The 20,428-nt window shown below is 39.9% G+C and overlaps 1 protein-coding gene across 2 annotated transcripts in view; it reads left to right on the forward strand.

The window, feature by feature from the left end:
* Positions 1 to 5,083: 5,083 nt before the first annotated feature.
* The window catches only part of GRAMD2B (GRAM domain containing 2B), a 43,424-nt gene continuing 28,079 nt past the window's right edge, over positions 5,084 to 20,428 (forward strand). For both annotated transcript variants that reach the window (XM_027652574.1, XM_027652575.1), the window contains exon 1: positions 5,084 to 5,298. In XM_027652574.1, the coding sequence (XP_027508375.1) occupies positions 5,174 to 5,298 (125 nt within the window). In that variant the 5' untranslated portion in view covers positions 5,084 to 5,173. The remainder of the gene's footprint in view (positions 5,299 to 20,428) is intronic.

A 20,428-nucleotide genomic window follows, 5' to 3' on the forward strand; every position in this document is an offset into this window, starting at 1 on the left:
GAGGGTTTATTTCTTAAAAAAAGGTTTTCCTGCTTGGAGGTAGAAGCATCCAAATACAGATATGTCCAAGTATTTCAAGTGGGTTAGACTCAGCTATGTGCTCCAGACGTTGAGCACATGGGAGTTCCAGGAGGAGGAAGGGGATCATTCATGCACTGGAGTAAGGAAATAGCATCTCCTGAGGTGACCACCACACCAGGGAGCAGAAAAGACATAGTTTTAAGTGCGTGTTCCAACTGCAAGATTACTAGAGAGGAAAACAGTACTGGCTTCCACAAAACACACCATTCAGTTCATTCCTATGTACCTCTAGGTGTCATTCTTCTATGAATTCTTCTATGACACATTCTACATATTCATCTACCTCTCTCACTGCACCTAACCAGTTGAAGCAGTTTTCTGTCTCCTTGCTCTGTAAATGTGTTTGTAACTCTATGAGTTCTGGTCTTCTGCAGCATTCAGAGCAGGACAGAAGGAGGCACAGCAATCCTCAGTATGGTAGCATCCAGATCCCGTAGCATCCCACTTAACACAGTATTTGTTTAAGTTTAAGCAGAAATAGGCACAACCGACACACAAACTAAGTGTATCTCACTGTTGCAAATTAAGTATAGGGTAGAACAGATCAAACCCCAGTTCAAAAGGAAAACCAAAAAATCTAAGATTAGAAAAAGGAATATCAAACACTAGCCATAAAACCTATCTTAAAATGTCCAAACCGATTTTAGGGTGAAGTACATCTGATCCATATTTCCTTCCGGAATTATCTGTGGAAAGGTGCACTTTTCAAGTGTACAGTTTGGAGGAAAAATACTAATTTTTGCGCAGACTTGTGCAGCGAAAAGGAAAATAAAAACTGAAGGCAATCCTAACCATGAAAGACAATGTCACTTCTGAATCAGGGCAGCTGCTTCTGTATATATGATAGAAAACAAAAATTATGCATGCTAAACCCATAAAGCAAGAACTCAGTTCTTCAGGCCACTAGTTAAACGTTGCTCCCTCTATCCTCCACCTGGTAATTGTAGGGATCATAATGGAATAATGCACAGTCTTATTCCAATTTACAGGGCTGTAAATTCTCAGAGCAAACTGATAAAATGCCCACTCATCAATTCCCCTGCCCTTTATAAAAAAAATCTATAAGGTTTTGTAGCTGCACTCCAGCCAAGATGTAAACTCTTATAAGATTCTACATAATAGCATTCACTACCGTCCCAAATCAATAGTATGACATTCTGCCACAAGTACAGCAGCTGGTTTATTGTTGATTTGATTCATTCTTGGATGATAATAAAACTGAATGTTTTGTTCAGAATATATTTCCCAACCTCCCTTTACATATTTTGTTAACAACATCTCCCTTTATCATCACATCAACTTGAGAACTTTATGTAGTTTCTTAGCAGTTACCTATCACATAGCACAAAGGCTTTTCTAGTATAAATGAAACCTCTTTCTCTGAATACCCAGATTTCATCACTTTTTGCTCCCTATCCAATAACATGAGGACATTTTAGTAAAGGCATAAGGACCTAAAATGGGTGCAACACAATTGGCATTAGTAATATATTTCCCAGTATCACTGTCCTCAGAAGAAACACTCCAGGGATCACGAAAGCAATAATGATCTACCATTTCTTTTCCTGGAGTAATTAACTTAATTGTAAATTAAAAAAAAATAAATCACGGTAGTCACGAGTATTAAAAAAATAAAAAAATAAAATACATTTGTACATTTTGTATATTTGTACAAATTCTAACCTTTTAGTGATGACTGCTGCAGACTGACAACAAAACTGTATGAGGTTCAAGGACACCAACCACATTTTTTTCCCTTCTGCCTGCCTATCAGAAACGACTGCAAAGTGCTAGACTCCACAAGATCTAGTCTAGCTGGTAAGCGATATGAGAGTGTCAGTGACAAAGGTCAGAATTAAAGGGCATAGTTTGATAATTGAGAAAAATAAGGACACACTGGGCCAAATACACATATGGATTTGAAAAATAAACTAAAGGAAGAGGAACACAAATAAAGCGGGAAAGCTGTTCTCATTGTATGAGGCAGCAAGAGACCAAGTAAAAAAAAGTATTCAAGCTTACAAGCCACTGAGCTACCAATTTCTTCAGAAGATGAAGAACAATTCTCTGGGGAGAAGTCTGTGTACAGCAGATAGCCACACCATCAGGAGTATCAACTTCTTCCCACACCTGATCCACCACATCAGAAAGAGAAAAGATACTAGTATCTGTCTAAGAGGTCTGAAGCAAGCAGATAAGAAAATAAGGTACTGTATCTGCCCCACACCTCTATATGTGACATTTCTGTAGCTATCTAAACCTACCCCCCCAAAAAAGTTATGGATACCAGGAATCAGAAAGACAAAGAGTGATCAACTGCTTTAAAAATCTGCCTAGTGATTATAAACTACAAAATTTGCATATCCTTGCATCCAAATATGGCAATCCCGAAATTGATCATACAGCTTAAATGCTCTTAAAATAAAAATGGCATGAATTCAAGCCTTATCTTTTATACAGGCATTATCAAATCAGCCTTTTCGGGTTCCTAATGGCAAATAACTATCTACTATTTTCCAGCCCTAAAACATCTCCAAAACATCTCAAGATCACAGTTGTGCAGAGGCACTAGAAATCAATAGCAAACTCAGTTTGTATGAGCCTGATAATCAGGAGAGGAAATCTCCATCTCTTGGGCATATAATGACAGCACCAGCACCACTATACCTCTCTGCTCCCACCAGAAATGCATCTTAAAGGCCTGCTCCTCTTCTTTCCATTAATCCAGGCAGTAACTGTTGCAACATCCAAGAAAGGTAAGACTTCTTAATAAGCAGTAGCAGTAAGAGTCTCAGGGCACAGTCACCCAAGCCTGTTTTGCTTTACATGACCTTACATAACACCAAGTCCCACTGCAGTAAAGTTCATAAGGTGGTCTTGGCAGCGCTAGGTTTACAGTTAGACTTCATTTTAAACGTCTTTTTGATCCTAAATGACATTATGATTCTATGTAGTCAGGCCTGAGCTAAAGCTAGACTAGCTCAATAATACCAGCTGTGTAGACACAAAAGCACTGAACTCCCTAGCCTAGTACCTGACCTGGTTAGTACTGCACTAGCGTGGGCAAACCTAGAAGCCATTCAGTACAGACAAGTGCAAGTAGTGACATAATTGCAGGCTGGAAAATACAGACTTACCCTGCTGGTAGCATAGGATAGAAAACAGTTGCTCAGAAGCAGACACAGTACTCTGTGAGAGAACGTGACTATTTTGTAAACTACAGCAAAGACGCATAACATTGAAGAAAGGAACCATGTCATAATTGTTCCTTGCTAAAATGTTCCTGAAATTATCCATTTGGGGGAAAAAAACAATTGCCTTCTCTCTGTACTTGTTCTTTAACATATAGAGTGAACGCAGTTGCCATTCTGACTTTTAATGAAGGGTTTCATTACATTTTACTGTACAAATAGACTGTTTTCAAAGATAAATACTTCATATTAATGATTTACAAGCTCAGTATGTCACTTAAGTTTTCTAATCAGTTTTAAGAATGTATGTTTCTTTGAGAAGAATAAAGACTTCCTATCCTAAGTGAGTAGATGTGAAATAAACAATAGTCAAGGCCAATTCTTCTTGTGACCAGAGAAGGTAAAAGCTTTTCTTTACAATATTTGTTGAAGGTTATAGCACTTGTTTTATGGAGGAGGAATAAAGTACAGAGACTTTGCCTAGCTGGCCAGTCTTGTGCCTGGCCTATGATCACGTAGTATCAAATGCAGACTAACAAAAAGGCCTAAGTAGCAGGAAACCAAAGATGTACAGAGTAGCTACTCAAAGAGGCATTAAGTCAGACTCCAAGTAGCTTAAATACAGCTTCTTAAGTACAAGTTTCACAGGGAATACCCAAGATGATGAAGAGCATGTATTTCATTCCTTTTCTTCCTTTTCTCTCTCAAGACTTCTCACATTTATTTGGAATTTTCACTTCCAAGGAAATAGCTGTTTCATCTTTACTTTTGCTTCTTAGCTATTATGCTAATCCTACATTTCAATAGTTACTGTTTCACACATTTATAGATTTCATTATAGTTTAATACTGACCACAAAACAAGTTTTCTATTTAAAAAGACCAAGTATTTAGTTATACAAAGAAACCAGAGACAAAAAAAACCAAAAACGCATCATAGTATAACTAGATGTCTCTTGAGTTTACAAATAAAACCTGTGAACAGTCCAAAGACAGTCCAAATGCATTTGTATTTGTATTGTTTCACAATCTGTTTATAGATGCTAAGAATAGAAAGAGAGTACCACATTCAATATCTTTGTTCAGTCTCATAGAGAAACCCTCATTACAGTGCAGGTCCTAAATGAAGTCTAACAGAACTTCTGGATGCCTCGAGTGTGAGGATTTGCAATCTAAAGAAACATCGCTGATCATTTCCTTGACTAACCTAATCATTATAGTAATCTTCAACAAACAGAAAACTGTGTTAGTAGTTAATGTTTGCCAATTCCTATGGAAAAACTGGTTAGACAAACTGTTTTGTCCCACTGGCTTTTGGTGCATTGAGAATTAATACTATCTATTTTTAAACTGATCTGCAATGATTTGACTTTATAGCAGGTACATGCACACATGTGCACAAATTTATCACCAGAGAAGTGCAATATAATAATCTGACATGTCAGGACGGGTGGACATAGTCATGTCTGAAATATATACATACGTTATTCAAACTTGGGTACTTAGAGACAGATAGATAATTCACAAAGTAGAATTTATAACAGACCACATTACAGTTTTTGGTAAAATGTCAGCAAAACATCATTTGAAATAAGAGTTTTTGTTTTACATTCCTTCTTAATGCATTGAAACAAGATATTGCTATTAATAATGACATTTCAAAGACACAGTGCACTTAGATTTAGATGATTTCTGCTTTCAAGTGAACCTATGAAGTGCTGCGGATAAAAAAGTAAACTCCCTTATGACGTCGCATCAATACGTTACTCATTAACTGATTTTTAAATCTGGCTTGAGCTGGACTCACACCAAGACACCACTTCCTACAGCAGTGAAAGGCTGTAAGTTTCAAGAATCACTGTAGAACTGAATTTACCTAAGCCTGCAGTTAACTCCATTAAAATGTTGAGAAAAGGAAACTCTTCAGAGGACTCCGTTTTTCATTCTGAAAGTTGGAACAGCTTCCGAAACTCAAGTAATGACACCCCAGTCAGTCCTACAGAGAGTGTTGGATCAGTATTTATAAGGTAAATACCAGTATGTCTGGGGTTTCTGTATGTACTTGATGACAGGGGGAACAGGGCAGCAACAGAGAGGCATTGGGACAAATACAGCAATGACGATATCCACATGACAAAGCTTAATATGAGAAGGCAATGCATGCAGAGATGATAATTCATATTACTGATTGCACTGGGAAGGGGAGCACTACCGTAAAAGAGAAATTTGTAGTCATGGACAGAAGGGTGTTGTTCTTTCCTTCATTACCTATGACACTGAAATAGGGTTTTGAATTTGTATAACACTATATACAAAAAAACTCAAGCCTTTAAGTGACCTCTGTCAGGTCATCCAGATATTTATGATATCTGAGTGGATCTCTGTACATAACAAATGTAAGCTTTGTTATATCAGGCAGCTTAACAAAACATTTTCATGTGTGTTTTGGCCTATACGAACTTTGCAATGTTTAGTAAATTATGTTTCAAGAGAAAAGGTACCTTAACCACAAGGAATAATCATGGAAGTTGAACACTTGGATGCAAGAATACTGCTAAAGTGTTTGCTGATAGAACAATAGTAAAAAAAGTTTTAAGGGGAAATTTTTTTCCTTACTTTGGAAGAGTGGGCTTTTTGGATAGCAGACCACCACTGAGGTGGAATTTCATTGCAATGAAGAGTTCTGGATAAATCATGCACACTTCAAACAGCACAGAAAAATGAGGGAAGGCAATGTCGGAGAGCTTCTGGCACTTTCAACTTATCTTTCCCCATCTACTGCAGGAGAGAGACAAGTAAACATCCATAGTATTTAGGTCAGCCCATCATGAATAAAATAGCTTTAAAAGCTATTCAAAGATATCTTTAGACATTTATTGGTTCTTAACTCACTTGAAAATTCCTTACCAAGCCCTTGTCCTTAATATCTGCTCAGTGCAACAACCATCAAGAATGATTTGAAACGTTCACCTCCACATAGTATTTGTGTGGCTGAGTTACATTTCTTTGTGGCTGTGCACAAATATTTTATATGGAGTAACAACACATATCAGTACTACTATATCAGGTCACTACTATAAATGAGTCTGTTGGCCTCATTTTTTCTCTTTTTAAATGTTATTAGGGCTTTTTAATATCATATCTGCATACCGTCCTTTCTTCCAACTCAAATGCCAGAGAGATAATGTCCACGAGTTTGGACAGATAATACAGAAACAGAAATTTTAAGTTTTAATTAGAACTTTCAAAGATTCTTATCCAGAACTAATCACTTAGAGCTTGTTTTTTAAACAAAAAATTCACATCTGTTTCTGTATACATCTTGATCTCATTTTCCAATCAGGCATGGGACATAAGTACATACAGTGGCATAAGGAGGGTGCAACACAAGGTGACATTTAATCACTTCTAATTTGGGAAATACAAAGTTTGTCCTCTTTTCTCTGTCCTGTCCAGAACACTGGGCAGACAGATTTACCTGCTTTTTTATTTACCACTAGATAACAGTACACAAAAAGCTGCCATATACGCTCTGACAGCAACATGATTGGGCCTTACAAAGAACAGAGTCCTTTACCTCAGATTTCTCAATAATCAACCTGCCTGCCAAATGTATTGAGTGGTAGGGGCAGGTCTTCTAGAAATCCAGTTTACTCAACTGCTGTTTTAGTAAGGATAATATGACCATAAGGCCCTGATGTGAAATGATACCTCTATCAATACAAAGATGGAATACCAGGCTGTGAATACTAGTCAGTCTAATAAGAAGAATGCATGATAGTACACAATGAGCTAGTAGTTAGACTGAGCTCTCATCAAACTTGCTTTTCATGTGTTTGTCACAGTCATAATACATTTATGCAAAAATGACCCACACAAAAAAAAATCAGGTAAAATGCTTTCGGGAAAAATAAATGCAGACTCTGTATTCAGACTCTATTTTCAATACAGTCCCATTTTTCATATATATGAAGATGCACCCATAGAGAAAATTTACTATATTAATGATTGTTCTTGTTCATCCTAATTATTCATGCCTGAGGACAAAAACTGACTATATGCCTAAGTTTTTATATACCTCTGGTTTTGTCTCACTATAATTGGCACCATGTGGAAGAGCATGAATTTGCCAGAATCCAGGGGGTTATTAACATTTCATAAAGGCGAGCTTACAGTTTATTACCATGGCAGTATGTTATTCCTGACATAGAGCAGAGCTGATTTCAGAAGCAAATTAAGTCTCTGGAGCTATAGCTGAGATGTCAGCTTTATATGCATTATAGATGGGAAATTCATATTGATAAAAGTATTCACCACATGTGTATGCAGCATTTTATCAGCACGAATGTATAGAGTTGTTTGGAAATTAGAAAAAAAAAACATTTTCCACAGTCCAGATCAAAATACATGCTAAAACAATAGGGATCTCAACCTCCCATTTGGAGCTCACCCCTATAATCTGAGTCAATACCCTGTACCCAGATCTCCTAAACTTTAGAAAAATCTCGAGTCTTTTGGTTTTTACCAATCTTGATAGTGACTCTGGAAAAAAAAAAACCAAAACATATTAAACACAAGAAAATGTGTTTTTTCAGCAATTTAGGTCAGGACTACTAACCACTAGGTCTGTAAATGTCATACTGCTATGTATGTTTACATCAATCCTAGCAGTAATCACATTGCAGGTTGGACATTACATGCTTGGGGAAAAAAAAAGAAAAAAGAGAGAAGATTTTGTATTTGTCAGTAACACTGATATTAGGCAAAGATTAGAAACAATTTTTTTAAAATACAGAAAAATGTACAGCATTGAGAGATTTGTTTTCTAAATGTAAACTCATGGCAATGGGAGTCAAAAAGTCCCTTGACTCTAATCCCGGCTTGGCAGCTCATTTGGTGCATTACAACACATAAATAAATTAAACACAAAACCCATGTTTTGCATCTGTGATCTGGCATTAATATTTACCTATCTTTCGCATACAGTAGAATAACAGAAAAACCATGTAACAACTAGTAACATAAACTTTAAAGATGGTTTTGTTACAGATGGTTTTTTGGTTGGACATAAGAAATTATCCTCACATTAGGTTTTCTCTCTGAAAATTTTTTGGTAAAAAAATAAACTTTTTAAAAGTAAATTCTGCATTGAAATTATACCCCTCAGCATCTTCCAATGTACTTCTGCAAAGCTGAGGCTTAGTTCAGACTAAATCACGCAGTCATGTTAAAAAGACAGACATATACTTACCACCTTCTAAAAGGTGTGTTGCCTTTATAGCTCAATTATGAGCACCTGGAACATTGGCAACCACTTTACTGTTCAATGGCTTGCATCCGGGAGCTGGCATTCACACTTTGTGGCCTGAATATGAAGACATATTTACATTTGGGGTTTTTTTCTTCCTCCAGAGTAATACAGCTCTTAGTTCTAAATGAGACAGAACAGTATATCAGCTCAGTCAAACAGCTTATTATTCACAACCCCATCTGATGTAACAACTGTGAGAAAACTGATAGAATGACCCACTCTTTCCCATTATCTTGTGTTCCTCACTTTAACCTCCCTCTTCTAAGGGTGAGAACAAATCTTTCCTAAGCTTCTGGAATGTCTGGGTACTACATTTTCTTAAGGAAGATTCAGTTTATTCTCAAATAAGCTAACTTTCATTTTCTTACATACTTAACATACCATATTGCTACTCTTCAGAGACTACTAGATGACCAAAGGTTTCTCTCAACAAAATGATCACTATATTTAGACATATCATGAATGTTTGCTTGCATGCATGCATATCTGGTTGCAAAAAGGGTCCACTGCATTCCTCTATGATACACAGATTCAATAATTATACACATGCATGTACCTTATTCATTAGATGCACATAATCTGTTTGATGTCCTAAACATACAGCTGTACCTGGATAGAAATTTTTGTCCCAGGTATCTGTATACAGAGATGTCACACTTGGATGTCACCCAGCATTTCCTTGGACATCTATAATTAGAGGATGACAAATCAAGCTAATCTGATCCACCAGAGTAGAAAAAGTAATATTTGCATTTATTTTTTCCAGCATAGCTAGACAATATATTAAATGATAACATATTTGTTTTATTATAAAGCAATATATATATATATTTGTATTATAAATCCAGAAAAATGCATTTTGCTGCCATGGGATTTGATCCTATCCTTTTAAATTACAAGATCTAGGCATTACAGTATTCTAACGTGCTAGCATGGCCACCCATGAGGCATCCAGGGCAATATATTGCATGAAAAACATGCCTTAACTTTTTTTCCTTATGAACTAAGAGAAGACACTCTGTGTGCCAACTGTCTGAGTGCCTTCTCACAGGTAGCAGGACTGAACATGTCACAAGGTTGCTTTTGTCACAATACAAAAAACTTGTCAGGAACAATTTGGAGAGAGATGAATGTTACTTTGTTTCAACATTGTGTTTTTCTTCACCCTCCTTCCCATACTGTTCTTTTGGTCAGTATAGCCCAGCAAGACACAGTGGTAAGACTCACAGTATGCAGTGTGTCCTCTGTGACCCTACATGGGTCCTTGTGAAGGTCATTGGTATAAATACGGTTGTAAATGTGTTGATGGAGCACAAGTACAATGTGTTACACATTCACTTTGAGGTGGGCTGACACCACATTACTAGTAAGCCAGAAGTTTTGTGAGACGGTTTGTCTCTTTTTTCCTGCTGGGTGTTACAGTCCATGATTGTAGCGTAGTCTAGTTCATCCAACTGCGTCAGTATGGAGCCACAACAAACAGCCTCGGTATGCCTCAACATTTGTGATGAGAAATACGCTACCCTTCGGCCCAGCTTACTTCATTTGCCCTATATACTTACCTGTCCAAAGCAGAGTTCAATCAATACAGTAATCCAGGCTACCTTAAAAAAAAAACAGGAATGGATAGGCAGATAAGACTTCCAGTAAACTGCTCAGGAGAAAACAGTGACCTAATATGGGTCTCTATAAAGTAATCTCACACTTTTAGAAACAAATTACTGAACTCTTAACCCAGGCAAGGAGTGAGAGTCAACTGGCCAAAACTGCTTTTCATTTCTTACAAAATTGCACCACTTTCTGTGTTCTGGCCCTAGTTATTTTCCATAGGCTATTTTGGGCACTGGCTTATTCCATCCATTTTGAGAATACTTCAAGTGTGCTGAGTGACTTGAACACTGTTTTTGAATACTCCTGCTTGAGTGCTTGAGTGCATCAACACCCGATTAGATCAGGTATTGCCTTGTCTAGTTGGATCCTGTAACCTCCAAAGACAGAGTCCATAGCCTAGCCTCTCGGGGCAACTTCTTCTAGTGCTGCACCACCCTTCAAGTGCAGCTATTTTGTCTTTTCTACTGTGCATCTCCCAAGCTGTAAGCCTAGTTTCACTCTAACTTGTGTTTGACTTGTATATATTCTAGAAATCAGATTTTTTTTCACTGTTTCAACACCTTTCCAATTGTCTACTAGTTTGTGTCTCATACTATCACAGCTCCTATTTCTATAGTATTTATCATAAGACTGCTTTCCTATCACATTTCAGCTGCAAGGACTCACTTAGCAGGTCTTTCAACACTTAATGGCTTCCAAGAATTTCTGTAGCTTTCACAGAATCCTACCAATGCAGAATATCATATAAAAAACTGAAGACAAGACATACATAATGACTTATGAGCCAAAAGTACCTGCATTCAGGCACTATTAAGGTTGTATCTCTTAATACATTTTTGCACCTGCAATGAGATACAGAAAAATTCGCTACTGAGGAGAAATGTGCTCGAGTATACAGAATGCCTGCAATCACTGTACTCATTTTCTGCTTTGTTTCTTTCCAAGTAAGTTTCCTCACACTCAGGCATGCTGATACTTGCCATATAAAAGAAATACTGTGTGAATAGCCTTGACTGTACTGAAATAAACCTTGTTGATTAAGACAATCTCTAACCCTCTTTATTTCCAGCTAGATTGCCTTTTTTATTGTTCAACAGCAATATCCTATCCAAGGATCTCTAGGCCTGGGTAGCAGTTCTACCGCTTTTTATACAGACCTTTCCAGTGTGCCCCATTAGGCTCTTTTATTCTTTCTTTCTTCATATCATTCAAGATAGGATTCATAATTATTCGGATAAATTGAAGAAACAGATTGGAAAAAAAAAAACCCAGAGCAAAATACACAAAGGATACGTAGACAGTCATACTTAATCAGATCTAGGAAATTGATGTCAATATACTAGAGGAGAACAACATCTCAGCTGTCCTTTATGAAAGCTTCACTAGGTCACGGTGGTTGAACACTAAACCTTAGCCAGCCTCACCCTGTTGTGAAACACATAAACATTTTACTACGAAATATGACCAATGGTACTGTGTGTACGAGAGATGAGTAATCTCTTAATCTCCTCTCTATGCAGCCTTTGTAAGGCTACTGGTGTCCATCTTGGGGTAAGGCACTTCAGAAAAGATCTGAACCTATCAGACGCAGTTCATAGGAAAACAATTTGTACATTTTACCTGAGACTAAAGATAAGATGAAAATGAGGGCAAACTGGAGACAGTTTTTCACTGTTCTTCATGTTGAATAAATTAAGAAGTAATGGGTTTAAATTTCAGCAACAAGGATTCAGGACCACATTAGGGTTTGAGGATGTCTCTCGGATGATAGCAAATATTAGAATTGATTGCCAGGACACATTGTTGACTTTAAAGAACAACTTAGACAAGAGTCTTGTCAGGAGTAACACAAGAACAGCAGGTCTTACTTTGGGACATGAAACTCGATGAACTCGATGACTCTGTGAGTCTCTCTCCATTCTGCTTTTCTGTGATTTAACATGTATCTGAAATCTTCTATAGTGACATTGTTTCACCTCTAATTTTTCATCCTTTGCTATATTATACATAATGTTGAAGGTCCCAACTACAGAAAACGCCCAATCTTCTCTGAGATTTTATGTACCCTTCAGAGCAGGACCATGTCAGTTTTTGCCTACATGGCATCACTAGCACTGCAGGTACTAAACAGGAATCAGTAATTTTAGAGTACACTACTTTTCTCTTTCTCTCTCCAGTCTGCATTTCATCAACTAAAGAAAAACTAAGCTCACATTTTCGCACAAAAATAGGTCTCTGTTAGGGACAGGTTGGTCTTCAAATACTTGCTTTACCATATCTATATAAATGAACAATTATCACAGTAAAAGCTTCTTTGCACTTTTTGTGTGTGTTTGTAAGACTTGATCAAAATAAAAGCATATAGTTTTCAAGTATATTCCAGCAACATGAGCAGCTGCAGATTTGATTGTTTCATATAGAGCACTCCTCACTGCATATTACTGGGAAACCTGGCATTCAGAACTTTTATCACTCCGGAGTGTGTCCTCTTACTCTAGAGTTGCTGTGTCACGTACAGTTTGACAGAGCTTGGCCACAGTTTCTTTTTCAAATCCTTCAAAAAAATCACAAGCTATGGTCATTGCTCATTACTTCCACTGTCATTATCAAATGATAGCAAACTGCTCTAATGAGGCATGTATTGGCAATTTACCAGAATCAACTCTCTGACAAGAGTTAAGGTATCATGATATGGAAGAAAGTATTAAGCCAGGATTAATTTTTTAGCGTTTAGGCTCCAGGTATCAATTTATTTGAGAGTAAGTTTCTTCTACACTAAATAACTTGACTGATTTATTTAAATCAGAGAGCTCTGCATACCTTGAGAATGGAATCAGATGAAACCAAAACAGAGACTGAGCTCCAGGGGATCAAGCAACTCCTTTCCAGTTCTTGCACCACTGAGGCAGAGATAGGAACCTCTGGAGATGAGTGAACAAAACAGCATTTATCTCCTGTAGCTAAATCTGCCAGACTGAAAATCTAAGCATTCAAAAGACAGCAGATTTTATTTATTCAAATATCTAAAAGTCAGATTCTGACTTACAGAAACCACCACTGTTCTGCTGAAGTGCATATAGTTACCCAGGAGTTATTCAACCACAAGTCTGCTTCATAATTAGGACTAAATTAGCAGCAGATACATTTTTAGTGCAGTGAGAAGCCTCCAAAAACAAGATGAGGGGTAGGCAGTCACTTTTCCTGCTGATTCTAATTATCCCATGCATGCCTAGTACACCCTTATATGAGAAAAATCTGCGGGGAACACAAAACCTCAAACAGGTTGCTGCACTGCAGAAAAGGGTTCTAAGCCTGAACAGACACAGGATTCCAATCCTGCCTTGCCTAATCCTTTCGGTTCCAATTCTACTCACAGTCCAGACAGCTAAAACGGCCCCTATTCTGTTATCTTTAGATAAATGAGATGCTGGTATACAGCCACAGGTTGTGTCTGGCATAAGAGAGTGGGAGAGGCTCTGTAAAGCAGTGCCAAGTTCGCTCAGGTGCTCCACAGGGAAGCATAATGAAGCAATCAATGTTTCACAGGTGCAGGACCTAACAAGTCTGAATAATCTTTCTTGTAAATTACACCTCATTTTTTTCCACATATGCCTTGACTTTTATGTTAAACAATACATAAACATTAGTTAATAGTGTTTCCCAGAAATACAGCCATTTTAAATGTCTTCCTTTCTGTGCAGCTTGGTTTACAGTCTTCGCATTTTCTTGAACTGGAGCTAATTAAACCAACACAGCCTAGATAAGATCATACAGCAATCTCACATTTGCTGTGTGCCCAAGAAGCTATGGCAGTCCTGAACATCTTCACCATTAACAACTCTTTCTTTTCACTGATTTCCCGAATGTACTGCAATACCTAAAATTCATTTCTTGCACCTCCAAAAGACTAAGTATTCAAGTAATCCTAATAATGCCACTCAGAGGTGATTAATTTGCTTCTTATATTTTTTAATCTGAAATGTATGTTAGTATCTATCTCCTACACAGATAACCACTAACAGAAGCCATTGTCATGTACATATTCTCCTCTTACCTCATGTGAACAGTTGGCTGTTAGGAAGAAACCAATATATTGTATTATTAATTCTATTAATATATTCTAACATATTAAAACATTAAAATAGACCTTTTCATAGAGCTGTTACTGTGAATTTTCATTCCCAAGATTGGCACTCTTTAGACTGTATCCTTACAACCACAAACTCGATCTTAACTTTATGAAAATATTAGTTCACCAAACTAAAACCTGACTTGGGTATTAAGTGGGCAGTGAAAATATTTTTCATTTGCATGTTGACAGTTTGTGCCTGCCATGCAAGACGACTTGTGCCAAATGCTTCCTTAAATTTAACCTTCCTGAGGGCACAAACTTGCCCCACACCTCCACCAGCACAAGCCAAGGGAAGGCCAGGGTAGGTCATACTTGATCTTTTTTGCACAATATTAGGTCATTTTTCCAGAGTTACTAGAAATGAGACAAGGAAGGCTAAGACCCATCTAGAATTAAATCTGTCCAAGAATGTCAAGAACAACAAGAAGGTTGTCTACAAATACATCAATAACAAAAGGAAAACTAAGGATAATATGGGCCTGTTAATGAAAAAGGGACCGTGGTAACAGAGGATGCAAAGAAGGTAGAGCTCCTGTGCACCTTCTTTGCACTGGTCTTCACTGGCAAGACCAGCCACCGGGGATCTCTGACTGAGTGGACCTGGGTAAAAGAATGTTGGAAGGAAGACTTTCCCTTGGTCAAGGAGGAACTACTTAGAGAACACCTAGGGAAATTTGACATCCTCAAATCCACAGACCCTGACAGGATACATCTACAAGTGCTGAAAGAGCTGGCAGACAATATAACTAGACTCCTGACCATCATCATCTTTGAAAGGCCATGGAGATCAGGAAAGGTGCCTGAGGACTGGAAGAATGCAAATGTCACCACAGTGTTCAAATAGAACAAGAAGGAGGACCCAGGGAACCACTAGCCAGTCAGCCTCACCTCAGTCCTGGAAAGGTAATTGGGCATCACATCCTGGAGGTCATGTCTACTTACATGGATGACAAGATGGTGATCAGGAGTAGTCAGCATGTATTCACTGAAGGGAAATCAACCTTGACAAATTCGGTTGCCTTCTACAATGAAACAACTACCTGGATGGATGAGAGGAGAGTAGTGGATAGTGTCTACGTCAACTTCAGCAAAGCTTTCAATACTGTCCCTCACAACATCTTCATAGACAAGCTGAGTGGTGCCAAGCAATAGGACAAGAAGCAACAGACAGAAACTGATGCACAGGAAGTTCCATCCAACTATGAGGAAGAACTTCTTTTAGGGTGACCGCACACTAGGAAGGATTGCCCAGGGTGGCTGTGGAGTCTTCCTTGAGAAATACAATTGTCTGGACACAATCCAGTGCCGTGTGCTCTAGGATGACCCTACTCGAGCAGGCAGGTTGGGCCAGATGACCCACTGTGGTCCCTTCCACCTTGATCTATTCTGTGATTCTGTGATTTTTCTGGGCAGACGAACCAGTCTGGGGTGCTGCTCATGACAAAGGAACCAAAACCACTTGAGGCTGCCACAAATGGAAATATCAGCTAGTCACCTCAGAAGTTCACGTTAGTACAAGCCGCCCAGAGGCCAGCATCGATATTTGGGCTACTGCCTGCTTCCAGGAGTCACTGGGGAAATACGCTGACAGAAACCGGGGCCCCGCTCACCGCCGCCTTCTCCCCCGGGACGGCGCCTGTGTGAAAGCCCGTATCTCCTGTCCCCCCGTATAAAACATTAAGGATGGCTTTTGTTGGAGCGGCGGGAGGCGGCGTCTCACGCGACACAGCATCCCGACTGAATAATTTAAGGCTCGTATAGGATGGGCTGCGAGGGGAGCGTGGGGCGGCAGCGCTCCCTGAGTTCTCGGCCGCGGCCCGGGCCGGCACAGAGCCCCCAGCCGGTCGGATCGACCGGTTTTTGGCGGCTCGGGCTCCGGCCCCAGCCGGCCGAGCGCGGGGGCGGGGCGACGAGGGCGGAGCGGAGCGGGGAGGCCCGTCCCGCCGCCGGCGGAGTGCTGTGGGGCGCCGGGGTGCTGCCGTGCCGATGGTGCTCATGACTGAGCCGCGGTGCGATGCGGAGGAGCCGAGGGCTGTGCGGGCCGCCGGCAGGCAGGAGAGCAGGGGCGGTCTGCGGCTGTGAGTACTGCCCGCGCCGGGACAGGGGGGACCCGCCAGGGCGCGGCTCCGCCCGGGGGGAGCGGCGGCGGCCCCCGGGAGCCGCTCGGCGGAACCGCGGCCCGGGGGCGGCGGGGCGGTGGCGCCGCGCTCTGGGGGGCGCGGGCCTCGAAGTGCCCCGGGAAGAGTCGCCAAAGGGGCTCCGCGGGCAGGCTTAAATGGAGCGCGAACACCCCCGCTCAGCCAAGGTCCGCACCCGAGCACAGCGTTGAACTCCGAAGTTACACTTCAGGAGCAACGCGTATAAATACTGCTTCTAGTGATTTCACGCAGCAGCCTGGAAATCTTTCTGAAGTACAGCAGCTGTGTTTTATCGCTTACGGCAGTGTGCATGGGCTCCAGTGGGAAGCTGTGATCCTCTCCTCTAGGTGCCAAGAAAACCCAGAGCTTTTCTAGAAGTTCACAAAGTCTGATACAGGCACGAGGCAGTAAAATGGGAGTTCAGTGTGACTTCTGTCCCACACAGAGACGGGACAAGGCAAGGCGGTGGTCGGTCACCTGCCTTGGTATGGTTCCCCACCATGGTCCTTGCCCGTTGTGGCAATACCCATACTGAAACTTCTGCTTTTTAACCTAGGAGGTACTGTAAAAATTGAGCAGGTGTACATATCGAAAGTACTTAATGTTCTCCATGAGGAAGAGGAGGCCTTGCTGGGTGGCAAAGGCTGTCGGCCTGGTGGAAGGTAGGGAAGTCAGAGGGCTTCCCATGGGCCGGAGGACTCTCTGCACTCCCCCAGGGCTGCTGACCTTCCCAACCTCTGATGGTGACTGGGGGCATAGAGGGTTAAAGGTTCATCTCCTGCACTGGTCTTTGGCTTCCTGTGGAGATCTTGGTTGTTTAGTTTCTTGCATGCCATGGCAATGACCATCACGTGAAAATGTTACTGGAGTCAAACAGCTGTCTGTTTCCATACCAGCCTCCCAATTCACATGGCTCTTGGCAGTCCCAAGGATAGTGTTAGAGAAGTTAAGCATCTGCAAAACAAAAATCTAAAAACTGTGGGGCTTTCTCCTCAAAAGAAATTTAAAAAGTTAACTTTCTCCTATTCTGAGATGACTCCTCTTCCCAAAAAACTATTTTTCAGAAAAATTTAATCTTAGCCTCCAGGAAAAAGGCGAACAAGTTACCAGCAGCTAGCTCTTTCTCTGGAAAGAAACACTGAGAAGGTCTGTGGGTTCTGGAGGTTTTTTTGGTTTGTTTTTTTTTTTCCCTCAGCTGTTCTATCCCTGATCTCTAAGCAGGTGTATTCCCAAAGTATGTATCAGAGTGAAATCTGTTGCCAGAAATAACTTGCTTGTTAGAGAGCACTGGGAATCAAAGTGTCTTCTAAGTGTCCTTTATCCTGAATGGTGTAATCACATCAGTGACTTCACATTACAAGTGAGGCATAATTCCCAGACCTTCTCTAGAGCCTTCTGACTTGGATCCTGATCCCCCACGCAGAATTATGCCAATGAACCTAATCAAGTTCTTCAGGTATGCAAGATCTGTATCTGAGTTTTCTTTTGAGAACAGAAGTAGGAGCCCAAGACAGAGCATAGAAAGCTTGATCTCAGAGACAGTGCATGTACGCCAGGTGACGAATTGTCTGTTTTGACTCCAGACGTTTAATCTTTTGATCCTGAATCAGCTACAGTTTTAGAAGCAAGGTCAGTCTTAACCAGTGTGATAAATGGAGAAGTCTCACTTGCTATGACACTATGACATTTTTTTAGCTGTCAGTTCTTGCTGTTCGGTAGGTGTGATGCAGAGGAAAGCTGGGAGGTCTGTTACGCTGTAGGCTACAATCTTCAGCAGTACTAGCCTGGGCATCAGGAGGCTGAAACGACCTGGGGTAGGCAAAAAAACTTGAAATGCTTTGTCTTAGACTAGAAAACTGTTGAATCGTTTGCTGGCTGGAAACAAAGTTGAAATTTGTTTGCCAGTCTTATTTAACAGGTAGCTGGATCCTTCTGAGAACCTGTTGTATTCATGTAACTGTGAGTTAGCTCACAAGCCAAGTAACTTTGATTTGACTAATGAGAAGTTGTACCGGGGGATTGTTCAGCTGAAGAAGAGGAGAATCATAGTTTTGATTCAGCAAGAAGTGAGCTTTCCAGAAATTGAATCGTTGAAGATTTGTTTTTAGAAAATGTTGTGCATAAGTGTATGTGGATATGGTGGAGTTTCATTCCCTTCATGTACTTCCAGGGAAAAATATACAACCAACAGAGCTCATGCTGACCTCTATTTGAAAAAAACGCTAGCACGGTTATAGAGGCTTATGGAATCTTTTTGTGTTTTCCAAAGCTCAGGAGACAGAGATATGTGTGTAGAGTGTGTGTGTACAGTACCATACTTCCTGAAGATACACTTAAAATGTTGTTCAGTTTAGAGATGGACTTGAAGCTTGATATGCTTCTGCTGCTATCATAAAGATGTCCCTGGAGGATAGGTGCTTCTGAAAGATTGAAGCTGTAGAAGTATTTTGGGTTGTTTTTTTTTGTTGTTCAATTAGTTGTTCTTATTTATTTCAGGCTTAGAAACTGGGAAGTTTCTGTTTATCTGACAATGATTCAGGAACGTCATACAAAAAGAGTTATGTTCATACTGATTTAGAAAATGGGCTTCTCTGACATGTTTAGTGATAATCATATATTTACAAAGTTTGCAGTAGATCTATGTGAGTTTTATGACCACAGAGATAACACTGTGTGTAAGGTGGGCACTGTTGTTATGCAGACCCAAAGCAGTGATGTGCCAAAAGTTTCTCATTACGTGGAGTTCCTCCCAAGCAAATAAAAAATTTCTGGACAGAAAAAACCTTCCGAGTGGTGATTCTTGACCATTACATCTTGATGTGGCCTCAGACCAAAAGGAGTTAACCCTTGTATTTAGAGGAGATTCAGTTTTCTGACCTGCAAGTGGGATGTGTTATATTTGTGGTGGCACTGGACATGCCTTAGGAGCTGTCAGCCCTGCTGCATAGACAGCTGGTGGAACAGATATTTTAGCACTGAAAACAAGAGTGTGGCACATGAAGGAGAAATGACAGAAGTGTAGTAGCAAGCAATTCATATTCCATGTCAGCATCACTCTGCTTTCACCCATACTTGCTTCTTCTGAAGTCACTATAGCACTTTCTGGTGCCACAGATGGTATTTGTTCTGGTACAGTTCAGTCTGTCTGTATTGATGTGATGTGCTGAGTTCCTGCATGGTAAAATACAGCTAATATTGTGGCACATTCTGTCCCCTTATGGTTACAGCATAATGTCCAGTTACTGAGTGTAACTTAAAGAAATTAAAAGGCTGGGCCTTGAGAGTCTGAAAGGTATGGAAGGTTTTAGATTTTTTTTTTTTCCTTTTGGAGCAAAAATACTTTGCAGATACTGGGGAAAATATGCTACTGAAAGCAGTGGAAAATGCTTGCAAGCAAATTGTGTACTTCTGGACAAAGAGCGAATGTGATTTTTATGGTTTGTTTGTATGAAATATTATTCTACTGTAACAGATGTTTCCTAATAACTGTTTATCAGTTGATAAGTTAAAAGAAAATTGGCTGACCTGTGCATAATCGCTATTCACGAATTATTTTTTTTCTTGAAGTCTCTTACTTGAGCGAAATACAAAATGCAGAGCAGAAAGGGGAGATTGTTTATTACTGATTCAAAGTTTTATTTCAGCTTTGATCCAGGTTAACTTCTTTCCAGCAGCCAAACTTCTACTGGTTTTTTTTGCAAAGGGCAAAAGGTGTAGGTGTGTACTTTCAGTGGATGAAGATATTAATGTCTATTAAGATCATGTTTTTTAATTTTTCCCTGGTAGTTCTTCTTATTTTTATAGCAAAAATTGTAGCATATGATCTGAAAAGAAGGATAGGCTTGCAAATGAAACATTTAAACTTGAGGTGGCACAGGAAAGGTTTTCAACCTAGGTAACCTCCATTTGTTCATGATCATGTTTTTTAATGCCTTCTATTTTTTCCTTTCTTCCCTCTATCATTC

This window comes from Corapipo altera, unplaced genomic scaffold (genome assembly GCF_003945725.1).
Source record: "Corapipo altera isolate COAL_440 unplaced genomic scaffold, ASM394572v1 61286, whole genome shotgun sequence".
Classification (NCBI taxonomy): Eukaryota; Metazoa; Chordata; class Aves; order Passeriformes; family Pipridae; genus Corapipo; species Corapipo altera.